At 50.0% G+C, this 21,159-nt stretch overlaps 1 protein-coding gene and 1 pseudogene across 8 annotated transcripts in view; one reads left to right on the top strand and one right to left on the bottom strand.

The window, feature by feature from the left end:
• The window catches only part of LOC139356585 (checkpoint with forkhead and ring finger domains), a 35,932-nt gene extending 19,980 nt beyond the window's left edge, over positions 1–15,952 (bottom strand). For 2 of the 8 annotated variants that reach the window (XR_011608615.1, XM_071070719.1), the window contains exons 1-6: positions 15,517–15,756; positions 11,862–11,961; positions 6,867–6,976; positions 5,342–5,401; positions 4,576–4,797; positions 1,873–2,040 (exon numbers count right to left, since the gene is read on the bottom strand). Coding sequence is in view for 7 of the 8 variants with exons in the window: in XM_071070719.1 (XP_070926820.1) it covers positions 1,873–2,040; positions 4,576–4,797; positions 5,342–5,401; positions 6,867–6,976; positions 11,862–11,961; positions 15,517–15,652 (796 nt within the window). In the remaining variant the exon portion in view is untranslated. The other 6 variants (XM_071070715.1, XM_071070721.1, XM_071070717.1 and 3 more) reach the window with 6 other exon arrangements.
• A 4,259-nt stretch (positions 15,953–20,211) lies between these two features.
• Positions 20,212–20,631, top strand: LOC139356586 (NHP2-like protein 1 pseudogene; annotated as a pseudogene).
• Positions 20,632–21,159: the final 528 nt, after the last annotated feature.

Raw genomic sequence — 21,159 nt, 5'->3', positions numbered from 1 at the left:
GGCTCAAGCCTGTAATCCCAGCACTTTGGGAGGCCGAGATGGGCGGATCACGAGGTCAGGAGATCGAGACCATCCTGGCTAACACGGTGAAACCCCGTCTCTACTAAGAAATACAAAAAATAGCCGGGCGAGGTGGCAGCGCCTGTAGTCCCAGCTACTCGGGAGGCTGAGGCAGGAGAATGGCGTGAACCCGGGAGGCGGAGCTTGCAGTGAGCTGAGATCCGGCCACTGCACTCCAGCCTGGGCTACAGAGCGAGACTCCGTCTCAAAAAAAAAAAAAAAAAAAAATGTATAGATAATATATTTAGAAGAAAACAAAGGCAGTCACCTTCTGCCTCAGCCGCTCCTCACCTGATTTCCCTCCTTGGAGGAAAACTACTTTCATGTCTTTGAGCTGTTTCTTCTGGTATTTACCTCTGTGTTTCTCAGTTATCATGGTACATGTTGATTTATCAGTTTTAGACATCATCCCTGACATCTATTAACGTAGAGCAAAACTCTGAACTGAGACCCCCCCACCAACATTATGTTAACACAACCATTAGTTCATGATATTGTATTTGTATTCTGCTTATGCAAGTATTCACTGCTGAGCCAAGTAGTGTACTAGATTGTTGTAGGACTTACACAATTTTTCATGTTTGCTAGAATTAAAATTTCCTGGCCGGGCGCGGTGGCTCACGCCTGTAATCCCAGCACTTGGGGAGGCCGAGACGGGCGGATCACAAGGTCAGGAGATCGAGACCATCCTGGCTAACACGGTGAAACCCCGTCTCTACTAAAAGTACAAAAAACCAGCCGGGCGAGGTGGCGGGCGCCTGTAGTCCCGGCTACTCAGGAGGCTGAGGCAGGAGAATGGCCTAAACCCAGGAGGCGGAGCTTGTAGTGAGCCGAGTTGACGCCACTGCACTCCAGCCTGGGCGACAAAGACTCCGTCTCAAAAAAAAAAAAAAATAAATAAATAAATAAAAATAAAAAATAAAATTTCCTCACTCCTCTGCTTATTTTTCCTATGTAACTGTTGCTGATCCTTTCCACACCTTCCCCATGCCGATCAACTCCACGTGTCAGACAACCCGTGAATGTGAAGATTTAAGCTACATTTTTAGAAATTATTGTCCTACCAGGACAGAGGACTTTCTTTTTTGATTTTTATTTATTTATTTATTTATTTTGAGACAGAGTTTTGCTCTTGTTGCCCTGGCTGCAGAGCAATGGCACAGTCTTGGCTCACCACAACCTCCACCTGCTGGGTTCAAGCAATTCTCCTGCTTCAGCCTTTCAAGTAGCTGGGATTACAGGCATGAGCTGCCACACCCAGCTAATTTTTGCATTTTTAGCAGAGACGGGGTTTCACCATGTTGGCCATGCTAGTCTAGAACTCCTGACCTCAGGTGATCTGCCCGCCTTGGCCTCCCAAAGTGCTGGGATTACAGGCATGAGCCACGACGTCTGGCTTGATTTTTATTTTTAGAGACCAAGTCTTGCTCTGTTGCCCAGGCTGGTCTTGATCACCTGACCTCAAGAGATTCTCCTGCCTTGGTCTCCCAGTGTTAGGATTACAGGTATGAACTACTGCACCTGGCCAGGAAGGAGGACTTTCAGATTAATTCTGCAACTCAGAACGGACTATTTCCAGACCAAGAGAATAGCCTGTAGTAAACCACAGTGCTATCGGGATTATGCAAACCACAAAAAACAGGCCCAGGTTTTCTGAATGAAAATGCCAGAGGTGTTCACAGGCATCAACCTGAGGCAGGGTCCATGTGCCCCTGCAGGAAGCAACGCCCCACAGCACAGAGCATGGCAGCGGCCCCTGCACACCCCGGGAGCTCACGATAGGGCAGAGGACACACACAACCAGATACTAACCTCCTTTCATTTTCTTCTTCACGGGCTCCAAATCCTCCTGATCCTGGGGTTCCAATGACGAAAAGGATGCAGGCTTTCTGTCTGGGAGAGCTGAGGCAAAGCTGGAGATTTTATCACTTGCCACGGAGGGACCACATCCTTTAGGGGAGATGCCACCATCCCCAGACTCTGTGAGAGGAATCAAACAAGACAAGTGCTGATCCATCCAGCTCAGGAGAGAACCACGACTGTAGGGTATCACTGACTGGAACCCAGTGCAGCTGGCAACCTAAGATGTCATAGTTTAGGAATGACAAGTGGCTTACCAGGAGTGTGTGCTCACTCAACTCAGATCTTCACTGTATTTGTGCCCATCTCTGTGTGGGGTGGAGCTGGGGGCAAGAAGTGCATTCGCAGAGGAACAAATGCGGAAATGTCTTTGACCAGGTTTAGCCCTCACGCGACAAGTCTAACTCAGGGTAAATCCACATATTTGTGGTCATATGATGCACACCGTGTCGTAAACTGTGTTAAAATAGAGGTTTGGGCCCGGTGCGGTGGCTCACACTTATAATCCCAGCACTTTGGGAGGCTGAAGCAAGTGGATCACCCGAGGTCAGGTCGAGACCAGCCTGGCCAACATGGTGAAACCCCATCTCTACTAAAAATACAAAAAATTAGCCAGGCATGGTGGCGGGCACCTGTAATCCCAGCTACTCAAGAGGCTAAGGCAGGAGAATTGCTTGAACCCGGGAGGCGGAGGCTGCAGTGAGCCGAGATCGTGGCACTGCACTCCAGTCTGGGCAACAAGAGTGAAACTCCTTCTGGGGAAAAAAATAAAAATAAAAAATAGAGGTCAGAGGCCGGGCATGGGGCTCACACCTGTAATCCCAATACTTTGGGAGGCCAAGGTGGGAGGATCACTTGATCCCAGGAGTTTGAGACCAGCCTGGGCAACAAAGTAAGACCCCATCTCTACAAAAAATACAAAAAAGAAAAAATTAACTAGGCGTGACAGTACGAGCCTGTGGTCCCAGCTACTCAGGAGGCTGAGGTGGGAGGATCACTTGAGCCCAGGAGGTCAAGGTTACAGTGAGCTATGATCACGCCGCTCTCCCCACCTGGGCAACAGAGCGAGACCTGTTTTTTTTTGAGATGGAGTCTTGCTCTGTCGCCCAGGCTAGAGTGCAGTGGTGCAATCTTGGCTCACTGCAACCTCCGCCTCCTGGGTTCACGCCACTCTCCTGCCTCAACCTCCTGAGTAGCTGGGACTACAGGCGCCCGCCACCATGCCCAGCTAATTTGTTGTATTTTTTTTTTTTTTTTTTTTTTGAGACAGAGTCTCGCTTAGTCGCCCAGGCTGGAGTGCAATGGCGCAATCTCGGCTCACTGCAAGCTCCGCCTCCCGGGTTCACGCCATTCCCCTGCCTCAGCCTCCCGAGTAGCTGGGACTACAGGCGCCCGCCGCCTCGCCCGGCTAATTTTTTGCATTTTTAGTAGAGACGGGGTTTCACCGTGTTAGCCAGGATGGTCTTGATCTCCTGACCTCGTGATCCGCCCACCTCGGCCTCCCAAAGTGCTGGGATTACAGGCATGAGCCACCGCGCCCGGCCAATTTGTTGTATTTTTAATAGAGACGGGCTTTCACCATGTTACCCAGGATGGTCTCGATCTCGTGACCTTGTGATCCGCCCACCTCGGCCTCCCAAAGTGCTGGGATTACAGGCATGAGCCACCGCGCCCGGCCAATTTGTTGTATTTTTAATAGAGACGGGCTTTTACCATGTTACCCAGGATGGTCTCGATCTCGTGACCTTGTGATCCGCCCGCCTCGGCCTCCCAAAGTGCTGGGATTACAGGTGTGAGCCACCGCGCCCGGCCAAAACTGGTTTTAAATAACATTCTCTTCTTGATGAACTCTGAAAACATCATGCTAAGTGAAAAGAGCCAGGCACGGCTGGGAGCAGTGGCTCACGCCTGTAATCCCAGCACTTTGGGAGGCTGAGGCGGGTGGATCACGAGGTCAGGAGATCGAGACCATCCTGGCTAACACGGTGAAACCCCATCTCTACTAAAAATACAAAAAACTAGCCGGGCGTGGTGGCGGGCACCTGTAGTCCCAGCTACTTGGGAGGCTGAGGCAGGAGAATGGTGTGAACCTAGGAGGCGGAGCTTATAGTGAGCCGAGATCGCGCCACTGCACTCCAGCCTGGGAGACAGAGCGAGACTCCGTCTCAGCAATAGAAAAAAGAGCCCAGTCACAATAGACCACGCATGATTCCATGTCTGTGAAGTGTCTAGAACAGAAAAATCCAGAGGCCAAAAGCACACACAGCTGCCAGGGGCCACGGGGAAGGGGACACGCAGAGTGACTGCTGATGGGCACCGGTTTCCTTTTGGTGTCAACGAGTGGTGACGGTCCCACAACCTTGTGATGTACTAAAATCCACTGAAATGTACGCTTTAGCTGGATGACTTTTATGGTATGTGAATTATAATCTCAATGAAACTGTAAAATACACCATGGTACTAGAGTCCCTGATCTTCACTTCTCTTGGGAAGTAAAAGGAACAACACAGTCAATATTGACTCCTACAGAAATCTTACTACTGAGAACCTCATGCCAGTCCTCAGTCGCTTATCTGTCTCTGTAACAACACAGGCAAAGAGTAGTGAACAAAAACTATGCAACCAGCACCAAGACCTCATGAGATGTGACCTCACCGCAACTGGAGGAATGCTCTCGCCCTGCAGGAGGCGGCTCCGTGGAAGAGGCCAAGGCTGTGGGGAAGAGGTCTGACGTCGACGTTGATGGCTGTGGTTCCTCAAAGCACACCTGAGCGGTGGGCGACAACGGAGGGAGCCGGGGATCGGCCCCTGGCCCTGCACCTACACCTGCACCTGAGGCATCTTTGGTCCCATGGAACACATTTTCCTTGTTAGCTTCTGTAACCCAAAAGGAGCAGAAGGAGCACACATCCAGGGCTCAGGGAGACACTCTAGGGATTGAAACGCTCTTAAGAATGCAACAGCCCCAAGGCCAGGCACGGTGGCTCACGCACGTAATCCCAGCACTTTCGGAAGCCAAGGCACCTGAGGTCAGGAGTTCGAGACCAGCCTGACCAACATGGTGAAACCCCATCTCTACTAAAAATATAAAAATCAGCCGGGTGTGGTGGTGCAACCCATAATCCCAGCTACTCGGGAGGTTGAGGCAGGAGAATCTCTTGAACCCGGCAGGTGGAGGTTGCAGTGAGCCAAGATTGTACCACTGCACTCCAGCCTGGGCAACAAGAGCAAAACTTCATCTCAAAAAAAAAACGGGAGGCTGAGGCAGGGAAATCGCTTGAACCCAGAAGGCGGAGGTTGCAGTGAGCTGAGATCACACCACTGCACTCCAGCCTGGCGACAGAGCGAGATTCCATCTCAAAAAAAAAAGGAATGCTACAACTCCTAATATGCATCCGCTTCTTTGCTATAACTTACTTACCAAAGGATTCTTGTGTCATGCCTTGCTTTTCATTTAAAGATTCATAGAGGTATGCCACGTCTAAAAGAAAATTAATCAAATCAGACACGTGGTGGCCCCTGTGCAAACTGAGAACTCATTTTTCTCTCTGTTCTCCAGTCCATTTGTTTTTGCTGATTATTTTGACTCATCAGCTAATAACAAATTCATCAGTTCAAGAGTTTTTAAAAGAAGTAATCTAAAACATCTTTTCCAACTCCAAAGACATAAGCCTCGGGGAAAAATGGCATCAGGAGGCAGAAGGTGAAGAATCTACGTCTCACTTATAACTTCAAACTACACAAAGGAGCAGATACAAGAGCCTTCCGTGTGGCAGGGGCTGGTTAAGACATATTTGCCCCATTCTTCCTCACCACTGTGGTCTTTAGGTATTTCAGGGGTGGCCAGGTGCAGTGGCTCTTATCTGTAATCCCAGCACTTTGGGAGGCCAAGGCAGGCAGATCACCTGAGGTCAGGAGTTCGAGACCAGCCTGGCCAACATGGCGAAACCCTGTCTCTACTAAAAATACAAAAATTAGCCAGGTGTGGTGGCGGGTACCTGTAATCCCAGCTACCTGGGAGGCTGAGGCAGAAGAATCGCTTGAACCCAGGAGGTGGAGGCTGCAGTGAGCCAAGATCACGCTGCTGCACTACAGCCTGGGCAACATAGCAGAGTGAGACTCTGTCTCAAAAAAAAAATTAAATAAGTACTGGCCGGGTGTGGTGGCTCACGCCTGTAACCCCAGCACTTTGGGAGGCTGAGGTAGGTGGATCACCTGAGGTCAGGAGTTTGAGACCAGCCTGTCCAGCAGGGCAAAACCCCATCTCTACTAAAAATACAAAAATGAGCCAGGCGTGGTGGCGGGCACCTGTAATCCCAGCTACTTGGGAGGCTGAGAATGGCTTGAACCCAGCAGGTGGAGATTGCAGTGAGCTGAGATCACGCCATTACACTCCAGCCTGGGCAACAAGAGCAAAACTCCACCTCAAAAAAAAAAAAAAAAGGATTTCAGGGGTGACCTTGGAAGGACTCCCATCACTTTCCTTGTCCTATACCGTCCTTCCACAAAACCAAAACGCAGACTTCTGGAGCTGAAAAAACTTACTGGAATCCAGTCTAACCTTTGATGTTTCTTGTAAGGTCTCCAAAAGCAGAGCCATCAGTGGCCTCCAGACCCCTGGTCCTAGGTTTTATCCCCGTAACTCAAGTTCTTCTCCTGTAGAACCTAAGCCATCCCCGTGAGTTTCTCCCTGGCTGCCACGTTGGGATTGGCTGCTCAAGGCCACGGTGGTATTCCTGAGGAATGGCTGGACTCAGGCTGCAAAATCGACACTCCCACTCCTCAACAGACACTGTTCACAACAGGAACCCACGTGAGCAAGAAAGGGGGTGTAGCTGGGAGGAACGTTCCTACGGGAAGCGGTGTAGCCAGAAGGAACGTTCAGAGCGCACCCTCGAGTGCACCCCTGTGTGCGTCTGACCCTGGCAAGCCTTCCTCTCTCTTACTGTGTTCCGGTTCATTCTTCCTGTACACCAAGTAGATGACATCCCCACTCTGTAAAGGGCACGTCTGCTTCTTAACAACTTTCAGCTTGTTAATCACTGTTCCGTTGGTGCTGCAAAAAAACAAAAAATCACTGTTCCGTTGGTGCTGCAAAAAAACAAAAAATCACTGTTCCGTTGGTGCTGCAAAAAAACAAAACACAATTTATTCTACTTAAAGTAACTTGGAGTTACGAGATTTTTTTTCTAGCACCGTCAGCAAAGCAGCTCAATATGACCATTCTGGGAATACTTGTAGGAACGGCATAAATATGTAACGTCGCACACATCCGTGCACCCCTCACCATTCTCTCGAGAAATGGCTCACCCACTTCTCCCTGACTGACAGCCTAACCAGTCACCACACCTCCTCACGTGCTGGGCAGCTCTGCTGCTGCAGGCCTAGGTTCTCTCCTGTTTGCCTCCTACTGGACCCGTAGGCCTCGCCTGCAGTGTGGTGCTTCCACCTCCAGCCTCCCCTGAGCTGGACTTGCACTATCCACAGTTCCGTTCCCTGCAGCCGTCACAACCCGGGGAGCTCATGCCTCCAATAAGTACTGATCCCTCCCAAGAGACTGGCTCTGGGCAGAAGCGGAATAAATGCCGGGCCATTAGCTGCAGGACACGGCCCTGCGCTCAGAGCCTGTGGTCTGGCTGCCAAACCCCTCGAGGTGCTCTGCCCTGGGAGAGGCCAATTCAGATGCTGCTGACCCAGGGACAGACAGGAGGAGGCTAAGTTGGTGGGGCAGGAAGTGCCTCCTGGGGACCTCTGAGCAGAGACCTGATGGGAAATCAGGTGTTGGTCAGGTGACGAAGGTCCAAGAGCACAGCACACCCGACACACAAAACGGCAACCAAACAAAACGATTGATTTCAGCCAAACCACATGGGCCTCAGCTCTGCAGCCTCACTCCTGAGGCCCCAGCAGTGGGCAGAATTCACATCCGAGTGACCACCAGTTTGCTGAGGTATGGGAGTGGCAAACGATTTCTGTAAACAGAGGGTAAACAGTGTAGGTTTTGCCATCACCTGGTCACCTGGTCACCACTGCCACTACTCAGCTCTGCCGTCTGTAGCAGGAAAGCAAATGCAGACAGTAAGCAAATGAACTGCCATGGCCGTCTCCCTGTAAAACCTTCAAAACCAGGCAGTGGCTGTGTGTGCCTGAGTTCTGCTGTTGCAGTACAAAGCTGACCCTGGAATATGCGGTTTTGAGCTGTGCAGGTGCACTTATACACGGATTCTTTTCAATGACAGGTGCAGGTGCATATATACATGGGTTCTTTTCAATGACAGGTGCAGGTGCACTTATACACGGGTTCTTTTCAATGACAGGTGCAGGTGCACTTATACACGGATTCTTTTCAATGACAGGTGCAGGTGCACTTATACATGGGTTCTTTTCAATGAGAGGGAGTGAACCCCACACACATGCTGGACTGACTTTCTGTGTCCTCGTGCTCCACAGGGCTGGCTACGGGGCGCGAGTACACACAGATTTGGGTGCATCGGGGCACTGGAGCTGGAGTGACTTAGTGTTCTCATGCTCTGCAGGGCTGGCTACAAGGCTGGAGTAGGCATGGATTTTGGGTGCATGCAGGGGGCTGGAGCTGGACTGACTTTCTGTGTCCTCATGCTCTGCAGGGCTGGCTACGAGGCTGGAGTGCGCACGGATTTGGGTGCATGCAGGGGCGCTGGAACCAATCCCCCCAGATGCCGAGGGGCGACTGCAGTCATCACTCATCCTCCTGCTCTTTCCAAACAAAAATCTGATTATTTCACTCCTCCGCTTACGCCCCTTCGATGACTCCTCACTGCTCTCAGGCTAAAGCCCAAGCTCCCTCGTGCGACTCTGCTGCTCACCACATGCTCTGACCACATGGCCCTGCTCATGCTCGGGGGCCCCCATACATGTGGTTCCTTCTGCTTGAGCAACCCTCCCCTCCAGCCCACCTCTGCCAAGAACGTGGCACACTCTTCTACATGCTGCTAGACGACCACCTGCCAACCCTGCCATGAGAACAGCACACTCTCCACACGCTGCTAGAAGACGGCCTGCCACTTGCAGCAGATCTAAAAGACGCACATTCTGGCTGGGTGCGGGAGCTCACGCTTGCAATCCCAGCACGTGGGGAGGCTGAGGCAGGTGGATCACCTGAGGCCAGGAGCTCAAGTCCAGCCTGGCCAGCATGGTGAAACCCCATCTGAGCCGGGCGTGGTGGCGTGCACCTGTAATCCCAGTTACTCAGGAGGCTGAGGCAGAAGAATCGCTTGAATCCGGGTGGCAGAGGTTGCAGTGAGTCGAGATCACACCAACTGCACTCCAGCCTGAGCTACAGAGCGAAACTCCATCTCAAAAAAGAAAAAAAAACGGAATAGGCACATTCTGAGTGACACTGACACAGGCTTCCCTTTCAAGAATCATCCCAAGAAAACAGACATGAAAGCAGAGTTTGGGAAAGAGTCACTGCAGTGTTACTTATAGTAAGAAAAAGTCAAAACAATAAATGTCCACCAATAAGGGAAGTGACAAAGAAACTATCCTAAAATGACAAGAAGATGAGATAGATGCAGACGCAGGGACATGTGAAGCGCTCCACACAACACTGTAAGTGAAAAAAGCTCTCAATCCACTCCCCTCGGCCTCCCAAAGTGCTGGGATTACAGGCGTGAGTGCCGGGCGCAGTGGCTCATGCCTGTAATCCCAGCACTTTGGAGGCGCATCACCCGAGATCAGGAGTTTGAGACCAGCCTGGCCAACACGGTGAAATCCCGTCTCTACTAAAAACACAAAAAAATTAGCTGGGTGTGGTAGTGCGTGCCTATAATGCCAGCCACACGGGAGGCTGAGGCAGGAGAATCACTGGAACTTGGGACGTGGAGGCTGTAGTGAGCCGAGATTGCACCACTGCACTCCAGCCTGTGACAGAGTGAAACTCCATCTCAAAAAAAAAAAAAAGAAGAAGAAAAAAGCTGACGCTACAACAGTATGCGTAGCATAATCGCACTAATGTAAAATATATATACCTGCACATGTATTTCTTTTTTTTTTTTTTTTTTTTTTTTTTTTTTTGAGACGGAGTCTCGCTCTGTCGCCCGGGCTGGAGTGCAGTGGCCGGATCTCAGCTCACTGCAAGCTCCGCCTCCCGGGTCCACGCCATTCTCCTGCCTCAGCCTCCCAAGTAGCTGGGACTACAGGCGCCGCCACCTCGCCCGGCTAGTTTTTTTGTAGTTTTTAGTAGAGACGGGGTTTCACCGGGTTCGCCAGGATGGTCTCGATCTCCTGACCTCGTGATCCACCCGCCTCGGCCTCCCAAAGTGCTGGGATTACAGGCGTGAGCCACTGCGCCCAGCCTTTTTTTTTTTTTTTTTTTTTTTGAGACGGAGTCTTGCTCTGTCGCCCAGGCTGGAGTGCAGTGGCCGGATCTCAGCTCACTGCAAGCTCCGCCTCCTGGGTTTACACCATTCTCCTGCCTCAGCCTCCCGAGTAGCTGGGACTACAGGCGCCCGCCGCCTCGCCCGGCTAGTTTTTTGTATTTTTTAGTAGAGACGGGGTTTCACCGTGTTCGCCAGGATGGTCTCGATCTCCTGACCTTGTGATCCGCCCGTCCCGGCCTCCCAAAGTGCTGGGATTACAGGCTTCAGCCACCGCGCCCGGCCACCTGCACATGTATTTCTAATGTATGAACGGGATTTTGGAAAGCTTTCCACTTTCTAAGTTGAATATCCCTAAGCTGAATGTCCTTAATCAGATATCTGAAGTCCTAAACTTTTTGAGCACCAATAAGACACTCAAAAAATACCCACTGGAGCATTTCAGAATTTTGAATCAGACACGCTCAATTGGTAATTATAATGCAAATATTCTAAAATCTGAAAAAATTCAAAATCTAAACACTCTAGTCCCAATCATTTCAGATACTCAATCTGTACTTAAGTTGTACAAGAACGAGAATTTATTAGTTTTAAAAAACGATTTTTGGAGTTGAGGGAAAGAAATCAAACCTGAATAGGCTTGCAAGAACTAAAAATTACGAGCATCTTTTAAGTCTTATTTCTGAGACATATTTAATTTGAATACATTCAAGAAGGGTCATAGATACCAAAGTGTCACTAAGTGTCCCATCCTGGAAACCAGGAAATACGTCTTCTTATACCTTGGGAGCCTAATTAACTACAGTCATGTCCCAGATAATAACTTTTGTTTTGTTTTGTTTTGAGACGGAGTTTCACTCGCTTCTCAGGCTGGAGTGCAATGGCGCCATCTCAGCTCACCGCAACCTCCACCTCCCAGGTTCAAGTGATTCTCCTGTCTCAGCCTCCCGAGTAGATGGGATTACAGGTGCATGCCACTATGCCCAGCTAATTTTTATATTTTTAATAGAGACGAGGTTTCTCCATGTTGGCCAGGCTGGGCTCGAGTTCCTGACCTCATCTGCCTGCCTCAGCCTCCCAAAGTGCTGGGATTACAGGTGAGCCACCACGTCCGGCCTGATAATAACGTTTTGTTCAACAGATACATATACGGTAGTAGTCCCCTAAGACTAAAATATCCTATTTCTACTGCACCTTTTCCATGTTTAGATAGATAAATACTTTTACCGTGGTGTTACCACTGCCTATAGCATTCAGTTCAGTGGCACGCTGTTCAGGTTTCCAGCCTGGGAGCAACAGGCTGCACCATGTAGCCTAGGTACGTAGTAGGCTATACCACCAGGTTTGTTTAAGCATACTCCATGATGTTTGCAAGATGATGGAATTGTCTAATGACACATTTCTCAGACTGTATCCGTGTTGCTAAGGGACACGACTGTGCTGTGTTATAAAAATGAGCCGCTGTTATCACACCAAAGACAGCATTTCTTCTCCTCCTCAGCCGTGGCACACAGCACACTAGCACAGAGTCAGGCTTCTTAAGGTACAAGAAGAAACACCAAAAGAAGCTCAGAACATACTCACCTGGTATCTTCCAGTGTCACCTGACCTGATTTTTCATCCACTACAATTTTACAGTGATCTCCAGAGACCAGTTTATTGCCGGGGAACGAAAGGTCGCAACCTACAAAAGACAGGGTAGGATGACATGGAATATGACCGTGGGAACTGTGAGCCCTAATGCCCTTTGCTTTACCAAAGTATGTGGTTCAAACTCAGGATCCCCCTTGTACATATGTAAGAAAAACACTTAACCAAGACAGTTATGAAAAACAAATTTTTTTTTTTTTTTTAGACAGAGTCTTGCTTTGTTGCCCAGGCTGGAGTGCAGTGGCGCAATCTCAGCTCACTACAAGCTCCACCTCCCGGGTTCACACCATTCTCCTGCCTCAGCCTCCCAAGTAGCTGGGACTACAGGCACCCACCACCATGCCTGGCTAATTTTTTGTATTTTTAGTAAAGATGGGGTTTCACCGTGTTAGCCAGGATGGTCTCGATCTCCTGACCTCGCAATCCACTCCCCTCGGCCTCCCAAAGTGCTGGGATTACAGGCGTGAGCCACCGCGCCCGGCCCGTCCTGAACCTTTCTGAATCCCCACCCTCTCAAAGACACCCATCAACACCTCCAGCTACACACAGCCTCTCAAATGACAATTTTACAGCCGGGCACAGTGGCTCACACTTGTAATCTCAGCACCTTGGGAGGCCGAGGCAGACGGATCACAAGGTCATGAGTTCGAGACCAGCCTGGCCAACATAGTGAAACCCCATCTCTACTGAAAATACAAACATTAGCCAGGCATGGTGGCAGGCGCCTGTAATTCCAGCTACTTGGGAGGCTGAGGCAGGAGAATCGCTTGAACCTGGGAGGCGGAGGTTGCTGTGAGCTGAGATCATGCCATTGCACTCCGGCCTGGGCAAAAAGAGTGAAACTCCGTCTCAAAAGAAAAGAAAAAAGAACAAAGGCTTTTAATATCTCATCATTAATCATTACTGCTTATAGTAATCTATAAGGATACATAGAGATACTATAAGACACTAAAGGCAATTAAAAAGTGAAGGGTTTGGTCAGGCGACAGTGCCATGCAAATTACTTTTCCCAAATGTTCCACATAGAATGACACCCTGAATCTGCTTTGGCCTGAGCCTTGCTCCCATCACTGACCTATGGGTGTGTGAATCAGAGACTCAATATTGTCAAGATGCCAGCTGTCCCCTAGGAATGTTTCATACATTCAAGGCAATTCCAATAAAAATCCCAGAGGGCTTGCAGACACTGACAAGCTGACTCTAAAGTTCACAGAAAAAAACTGTAGAATAACCAAAGCAATTTTGAAAAAGAATGAAGTTGGAAGACTCACATTACTTAACGGACTTACCATCATGCTATAGTAATCAATACAGTATTGTAGTCGTGTAAGGATGGCCAGAGACAAATGTAAAACCTAAAACTATGAAACTTCCAGTGGAAAAGACAGGTGAAAATCTTAGTGCCGTTGGGTCGGGCATGGACTTCACAGACAGGACACAAAAAGCACAAACCAGGAAAAAAAAAAGTAAGCTGAGGTTCGTCAAAAGTAAAATCTGGGCCAGGCACGGTGGCTCACGCCTGTAATTCCAGCACTTTGGGAGGCTGAGGCGGGTGGATCACAAAGTCAGGAGATCGAGACCATCTGGCTAACATGGTGAAACCCCGTCTCTACCACGATTACAAAAAATTAGCCTGGCGTGGTGGCGGGCACCCGTAGTCCCAGCTACTAGGGAGGCTGAGGCAGGAGAATGGTGTAAACCCGGGAGGCAGAGCTTGCAGTCAGCCGAGATGGCGCCACTGCACTCCAGCCTGGGCGACAGAGCCACAGAGCAAGACTCTCAAAAAAAAAGAAAGAAAAACAAATTCTGGGCTAGGAGATGTGGCTCACGCCTATAATCTCAGCACTTTGGGAGGCCGAGGCGGGTGGATCACAAGGTCAGGAGTTTGAGACCAGTCTGCCCAACATGGTGAAATCCCGTCTCTACTAAAAATACAAAAAAATAGCCGGGCGTGGTAGTGCGTGCCTACAATGCCAGCTACACGGGAGGCTGAGGCAGGAGAATCATGTGAACCCAGCAGGTGGAGCTTGCAGTGAGCCGAGATCGCACCACTGTACTCCAGCCTGGGCGACAGAGCGAGACTCTGGCTCAAAAAAAAAAAAAGGCTCAGCGCAGTGGCTCACGCCTGTAATCCCAGCATTTTGGGTGGCCAAGGCGGGCGGATCACTTCAGGCCAGGAATTCAAGACCAGCCTGGTCAACATGGAGAAACCCTGTCTCTAATAAAAATACAAAAATTAGCCAGGCATGGTGGCACACGCCTGTAGTTCCACTACTCCAGAGGCTGAGGGGGAGAATCACTTGAACCAGGAGGCAGAGGGTGCAGTGAGCTGAGATCACACCACTGCAACCCAGCCTGGGCCACAGAGCAAGACTCTTAACTCAAAAAAACAAACAAACAAAAATAAACAGGTGCAAGGCCGGGCGTGGTGGCTCACGCCTGTAATCCCAGCACTTTGGGAGGCCGAGGCGGGCGGATCACAAGGTCAGGAGATCGAGACCACGGTGAAACCCCGTCTCTACTAAAAAAATACAAAAAATTAGCCGGGCGCGGTTGTGGGCGCCTGTAGTCCCAGCTACTCGGGAGGCTGAGGCAGGAGAATGGCGTGAACCCGGGAGGCGGAGCTTGCAGTGAGCCGAGATCGCGCCACTGCACTCCAGCCTGGGCGACAGAGCGAGACTCCGTCTCAAAAAATAAATAAATAAATAAATAAATAAACAAACAGATGCAAACACATTATAAGGGGTGACAGTAAAAAAAAAAAATTTGCTTCCAAACCGCACACATCTCCCATCCTCGCTCCTTTTCAAAGTATAATGTCAGAGCTAATTTATTAATTTTCACACAAACTAAACATTTTTGTTGACAGGACCAGTGCATTTCCCTCCCCATACAAAGGCTACAGGAGAAAATCAAACTACCAGATGGTTACTTGGGAGCCTGGAGGCAGTGAATGTGGAGGCTGAGGGAACTTCCTCTCACTAATTGTATGACTTTGTTCAAATTCTTAGCTTTCCAGGTTCATTAAATAAATAAATATTCTAGGGGCTGGGACTCGAGATCTTTGTTAATGTAGGCACTACAGCTATAAATTTCCCTCGAGTACTGCCTTGGCTGCATCCTAAACGTCTTTTGGTGTATTCTATTTTTGTTTCATTTGTCTCAAAATATTTTTAAAGGTTTCCCCCTGTAAAGACTTATTTGACCCATCGCTTGCTTTTAAACGTGTAGTGTTTAATGTCCATATATCTGTGAATTTTCCACTTTTCCTTCTGTTATTTTTAACTTTGTTCCATTATAATCAGAAAAGATACTCTGTACAGCAACGAATGTGACAATATTGCATTCCGGAGAGTATATTAACACAACTACTTTATAAAGTTGTAACGAGGGCTAAATGATGTGCATGAATCATGCGCAAGAGTGGGTGGGCAGAACGCCGAATAAACACCAGTTCTTACGTGAGATTTCACTCCACCGAAAAATCTGGAGCTCACTGCACCGCCGCCCCTGTGACCTGCCCGCAACCGGGTGGCTCTGCCCGGCCCGGCCCCCGGCCCCGGCCCCGGCCCCGGCCCCCGCCCCGCACCTCGTCTCCGCCCGATGGTCCACTCCCGCTTCCTCAGGAGGACGTGCGGCTCGCCCTCCTCGGCGCCCAGGCGCAGGAGCCGTCCCCAGGGCTGCGGCGGCGGCGGCGGCTGCTTGCCTTCCTCGGGCCGCTCCATCGGGATTCACATCTGCGGAGACCCCGGAAACGCCCGTGGAGACTCCCGACCCCAGAGGCCGAGACTCGGCGCCCGCCCCACCCCGCGAGCCCTGGCCCGGCCGCCCGCGCCCACGCAGCCCCGCGGCCCGGCCCAGACGCGGGCGGGCGCCCCCTCCCACGGCCGCAGCCAGGTCCCCCTTCGCGGTCCGCCGCAGCCCTCTCGCCAGCCGCGCTTACCCCCGCCCCGCGTCGAACCCGGAACCGGCTGCGCCGCCGCCGCTGTCAACAGCCATTGCGGCTCCCTCAGCTGATCCGCGGGGCGGGGCCAGCGGCGTCTGCGCCCCGCGATTGGCTGGTGGCGGCGCTCACCGAGAGCGGCGGCTAGAGCGGAGCCGGGAGTGGCCAGCGAGAGTAGGCGCGTGGCGGACGCGCGGCCATCTTTGATCCTGGCCGGGAGACTTCGTCGCCTGCGGCTCACGGAAGTGGCTGCGGTGGGCGCCATGTTATGTTGGGGCAGAAAGGACGGGGAACTTCCGGATTGGAAGCCCTTAGGATTCTGAAAGCCCGGCTGAGCTGCGGATGAGTCCTAGGAGTCGAAGACGGTCCACCTTAGTTGTCACGAGGTGGTGCACGTGGAGACCCTTTCGGGTACAGTTGCACACAGCGGATCACACAGATCCGAAGTCTGAAGCACAGGGCGCGCTCCAGGAGTGGGAGCGGCTGCGTTGTGGGCAGGGCGGACGCGGGGCCACGTCTTGGCGGGTGTTTTGCGGTGTCTTCCCGTTCTGAAAGCGCGTACCCTTTACCTCAGTATCCCACTTTTTGGAATCCCGAGACGTTCACGCGTGTGCTCCAGAGAAGAGCGCCAGAGGGTATTCCCTGAAAGTGAAAGGTTGGGGAAAGCGGAGTAAACACGGCGAGGTGCGTCCACGCAGGGCGTCTGTGCGGTTTGAAGGAACCAGCCAATGTCTGCACTGATGAGGAGCCCCCAAGTGCGGTTTTAAAAGGGTGAAGCAGGACCCGCCGCAGTGATTTATGCCTGTAATCTAAGTGCTTTGGGAGGCCTAGGCAGGAGTTCGAGATTAGCCTGAGACCTCATCGCTACCAAAAAAAAAAAAAAAAAAGTCGGCATCCATTTGTGTAAAACAAACCATATATACACACGTATATGCATATATAAACATTTGTATATATAGGTATAGGCATGTAGCAGGACGAGCAGCAGACAAAACTCATCAGACACCGAGTTAAAGAAGGAAGGGGTTTATTCAGCCAGGGGCATCGGCAAGACTTCTATCTCAAGAGCCGGGCGAGTGAGCGATTCCTGTCCCTTTTAAGGGCTCACAACTCTAAGGGGGTGCATGTGAGAGGGTCGTGATTGATTGAGCAAGCAGGGGGTACATGACTGGGGGCTGCTTGCACCGGTAATTAGATCGGAACAAAGCAAGACAGGGATTTTCACAGTGCATTTCTATACAATGATTGTAATCTATAGATAACAGAACCAATTAGGTCACGGGTCGATGTTTAACTACCAGGCCCAGGGTGCGGCGTCGGGCTATCTGCCTGTGGATTTCATTTCTGCCTTTTAGTTTTTACTTTTTCTTTCTTTGGAGGCAGAAATTGGGCGTAAGACAATATGAGGGGTGGTCTCCTCCCTTAGGCATAGTTATCTATACCTTGTAAACCAAAAATAAATTTGTAAGCCCCCCAACCAACTGAATGTACTGATTCTCTCAATGCCAAAGTTAACCTGAAAAACCAGTTCAGTCCCTGATGGGAAGCAGGGTTTGGACATGTCCCATTATACTCTCCTCCCTTTGGAATTCAGGTATAACTGACCAGCATCGACATTAAAACAGACACCTTAAGGCTGACCAAACAGACTGTAGTATTAAAATACATCACATGACAAATAGCAGGCCCTGGAAGAAAACGAAGTATTTTACCCAGACATGCATTTCTTTCTTTCTTTCTTTATTTATTTATTTATTTATTTATTTATTTATTTTTAAATTATTATTATTATACTTTAAGTTGTAGGGTACATGTGCATAACGTGCAGGTTTGTTACATATGTATACTTGTGGCATTTCTTTAACATAGTTTTATATAGCCCTGCAGAACTGTCTCCTGGGGGAAATCTATTTTGTAGAGAATCTCCTTCCTTTTCCACATCTTTTCCTGATCCAGGAGAGAACGTAAGAGTCTGGCACCTTTTTAATTCTAATAAGAAACGTTTACCATCTATTCTTTCTAAAGCCTGCTGCCTGGAGCTGCATCCGCATAAGAATGGCCAGGATGGTGGTGTTCAAGCCTGTAATCCCAGCACTTTAGGAGGCCGAGGTGGGAGGATCGCTTGAGCCCAGGAGTTCCACACCATCCTGGGCAACATAGGGAGACCCCGTCTTAGCTGGGCGTAATGACAGCACATGCCTATCGTCCCAGCTACTCGGGAGGCAGAGGTGGGCAGATTCCTTGAGCCCAAGAGGCCGAGGCTGCGGTAAACCACAGATTGTGCCACTGCAATCCAGCCTGGGCAACAGAGACCCTGTCAAAAAAAAATAATAAAATGGAACCTTGGGCTCCCTTATCTTAACCCAGACACTCCTTTCTATTGATTCCGGGTCTTTAGATAATAAACCTTTCAACCAAGTGCCAGTCAGAAAATCTTTGACTCCATCTATGACCTTTCTCCCTAAAATGTGTAAAACCTGCCGGGTGCGGTGGCTCACGCCTGTAATCCCAGCACTTTGGGAGGCCGAGGCAGGTGGATCACGAGGTCAGGAGTTCAAGACCACCCTGGTCAAGATGGTGAAACCCCGTCTCTACTAAAAGTACAAAAAAAATTAGTCGGGCGTGGTGGCAGGTGCCTGTAATCTCAGCTACTCAGGAGGCTGAGGCAGAGAATTGCTTGAACCCAGGAGGCAGAGGTTGCAGTGAGCTGAGATCGTGCCACTGCACTCCAGCCTATTGACAGAGTGAGACTCCGTCTCAAAAAAAAAAAAGTATAGGCCGGGCGCGGTGGCTCAAGCCTTTAATCCCAGCACTTTGGGAGGCCGAGACGGGCGGATCACGAGGTCAGGAGTTCGAGACCATCCTGGCTAATACGGTGAAACCCCGTCTCTACTAAAAAAAATACAAAAAACTAGCCGGGCGAGGTGGCGGGCGCCTGTAGTCCCGGCTACTCGGGAGGCTGAGGCAGGAGAATGGCGTAAAAACCCGGGAGGCAGAGCTTGCAGTGAGCTGAGATCCGGCCACTGCACTCCAGCGTGGGTGACACAGCGAGACTCCATCTCAAAAAAAAAAAAAAAAGTATAAAACCAAGCTGTAGCCCCACCACCGTGGGCACAGGGTCTTAGGACCTCTTGGGACTGTGCTGTGGGCCGTGATCACTCACTTTTGGCTCAGAATAAACCTCTTCAAATATTGTACAGTTTGACTCTTTTAACTGATAATGTGTACATACAAATATGTTTATGAAAATCTCTGTAGAAAGGATACACAAGGAAATGGCAGTGGCTTCCTCTGGAACAGGGACTTGAAGTCAAGGGGGTAATGAAGACTTACCTTTCACTATATATTTGTCTCAGTCTGAGTTCCACCAGAAAAACAGAACCAAAATCGGTAGGATGATGGAGAACACAGCATGACCCATGAATTCCATGAGCATGGGCCCACGGTGTACCTCATTTACTGTGAAGTGGGTACTTTGATCCGAAGCAATGCCATTGTTACAGGAAAAAGAGGAGTTCCAGTCCAGGCTCCATGAAAGGGTTCTTAGATCTTACACAGGAAAGAATTTGAGGTGAGTCACTGAGCACAGTGAAAGAAGCAAGTTTATCAGAATCTACTCTGTTACAGAATAAGGCAGCCTCAGAAAGCAGAAGGAGGAACGCTGTACCACAAACTCTTAAGGAGCTACAATTAAACCTGGAATGTGCAGATGTGCTCACTAAAGGTAAGGCTATTGGTGCTATCAGTGACCATTAATCCTTCAACCCAAGCCTGCTCATTAAGGTTCTCTCTGAGTAAAGTGGGCTGCACTCTTAGGACATCTGGACATTCTGCAGGCTTGGTGGGAGATGTCCCGTATGATCATAAATATTTCTGCAATTATAATTGGTGGTCAGCTTAGAATGTGGCTATTTTCAGACCATAACAACCTTACAGGTGCCTTGTGAGTGCCTAGCTGCTCACCTTAAGATAGAGTCATTCTAGTCATGTTTTATTAAACCAGAGACCTGGTAGACAGAGCTTTCTCTATCGCCACAACAGTGGATAAGGCATTCTGTGAGTCCACTCATTCTGTGAGTTTTGGCACAGTCATTGCATGATGATGGAATGCTACTCTGTATGCCTCACTTTATGACTTGGTAGGTCAGATAACACTGAGTTCGTGATGAGCAGCTCAGGTCATGCAGTAACTTGGTGGTCCCTGGTTAATTATTCAGTCCCTAATACTGTCTAGTAGCAAGCCAAAAGCTGGTTGTCAAAAGAAGAGTTCGGGTGGAGGCAAGCGCTTCTCAGACCTCGGCTGCGCTGCCCTAGGAGTGCCGAGCCCGCAGAACCACAGCCATGACTGAGACCAATGTGAATCCGAAGGCCTAGCCCCTCGCCAATGCCCACCTCACCAAGAAACCACTGGAGCTTGTTCAGTAGTCATATAACCACAAGCAGCTTCAGAAAGGAGCCAAAGAGGCCACCAAAACCCTTAATGGGGGCATCTCTGAGTTCATCGTGATAGCTGCAGACACCGAGCCACTGGAGATCATTCTGCACCTCCACTGCTGTGTGAAGACAAGAACGTGCCCTACGTATTTGTACGCTCGAAGCAGGCCCTGGGGAGAGACTGTGGGGTCTCCAGGCCTGTCGTCACCTGTTCTGTCACCATCAAAGAAAGCTCACAACTGAAACAGCAGATCCAATCCATTCAGCAGGCCATTGAAAGGCTCTTAGTCTAAACCTGTGGCCTCTGCCACGTGCTCCCTGCTAACTTCTCCCACGAGGTTGTGTATCATATTGTCCGTGTTAGCATGTAGTATTTTCTGCTACTCTCTATTGTAAAATGTTGAAGTACCAAAAAAAAAAAAAAAAAAATTAATTATCTGCAGACAATGTCAGGGCTTTACACCAGAATCCTAAAAGTCTACATTGTGATTCTCCTATGCGGGCCTGCCAAGGCTCTACCCAGCATTGCTCTCTGCCACTGACATGTCAAGCAGCATTGGATCTGCTGGGTCATGTGACCAAGTGGCTGGGCAGCTTGCACAACAGCCTGCACCTGTTGCAGAGCCTTCACTTGTTCTGGGCCCCACTCAAAACTAGCTGCTGGCTGGGAGCTCAAGCCTGTCATTCCATCACTTTGGGAAGCCGAGGTGGGTGGATTGCCTGAGCTCAGGAGTTCGAGACCAGCCTGGCCAACATGGTGAAACCCCCGTCTCCACCAAAAATACAAAAAATTAGCCGGGTATGGTGATGCACACCTGTACTGGGGAGGCTAAGGTGGGAGGATTGGTTAAGCCT

Source organism: Macaca nemestrina, chromosome 10 (assembly GCF_043159975.1).
Source record: "Macaca nemestrina isolate mMacNem1 chromosome 10, mMacNem.hap1, whole genome shotgun sequence".
Taxonomy (NCBI): Eukaryota; Metazoa; Chordata; class Mammalia; order Primates; family Cercopithecidae; genus Macaca; species Macaca nemestrina.
The sequence above is the reverse complement of the archived record's forward strand: the minus strand, read 5'-3'. Positions and strand labels throughout refer to the sequence as shown.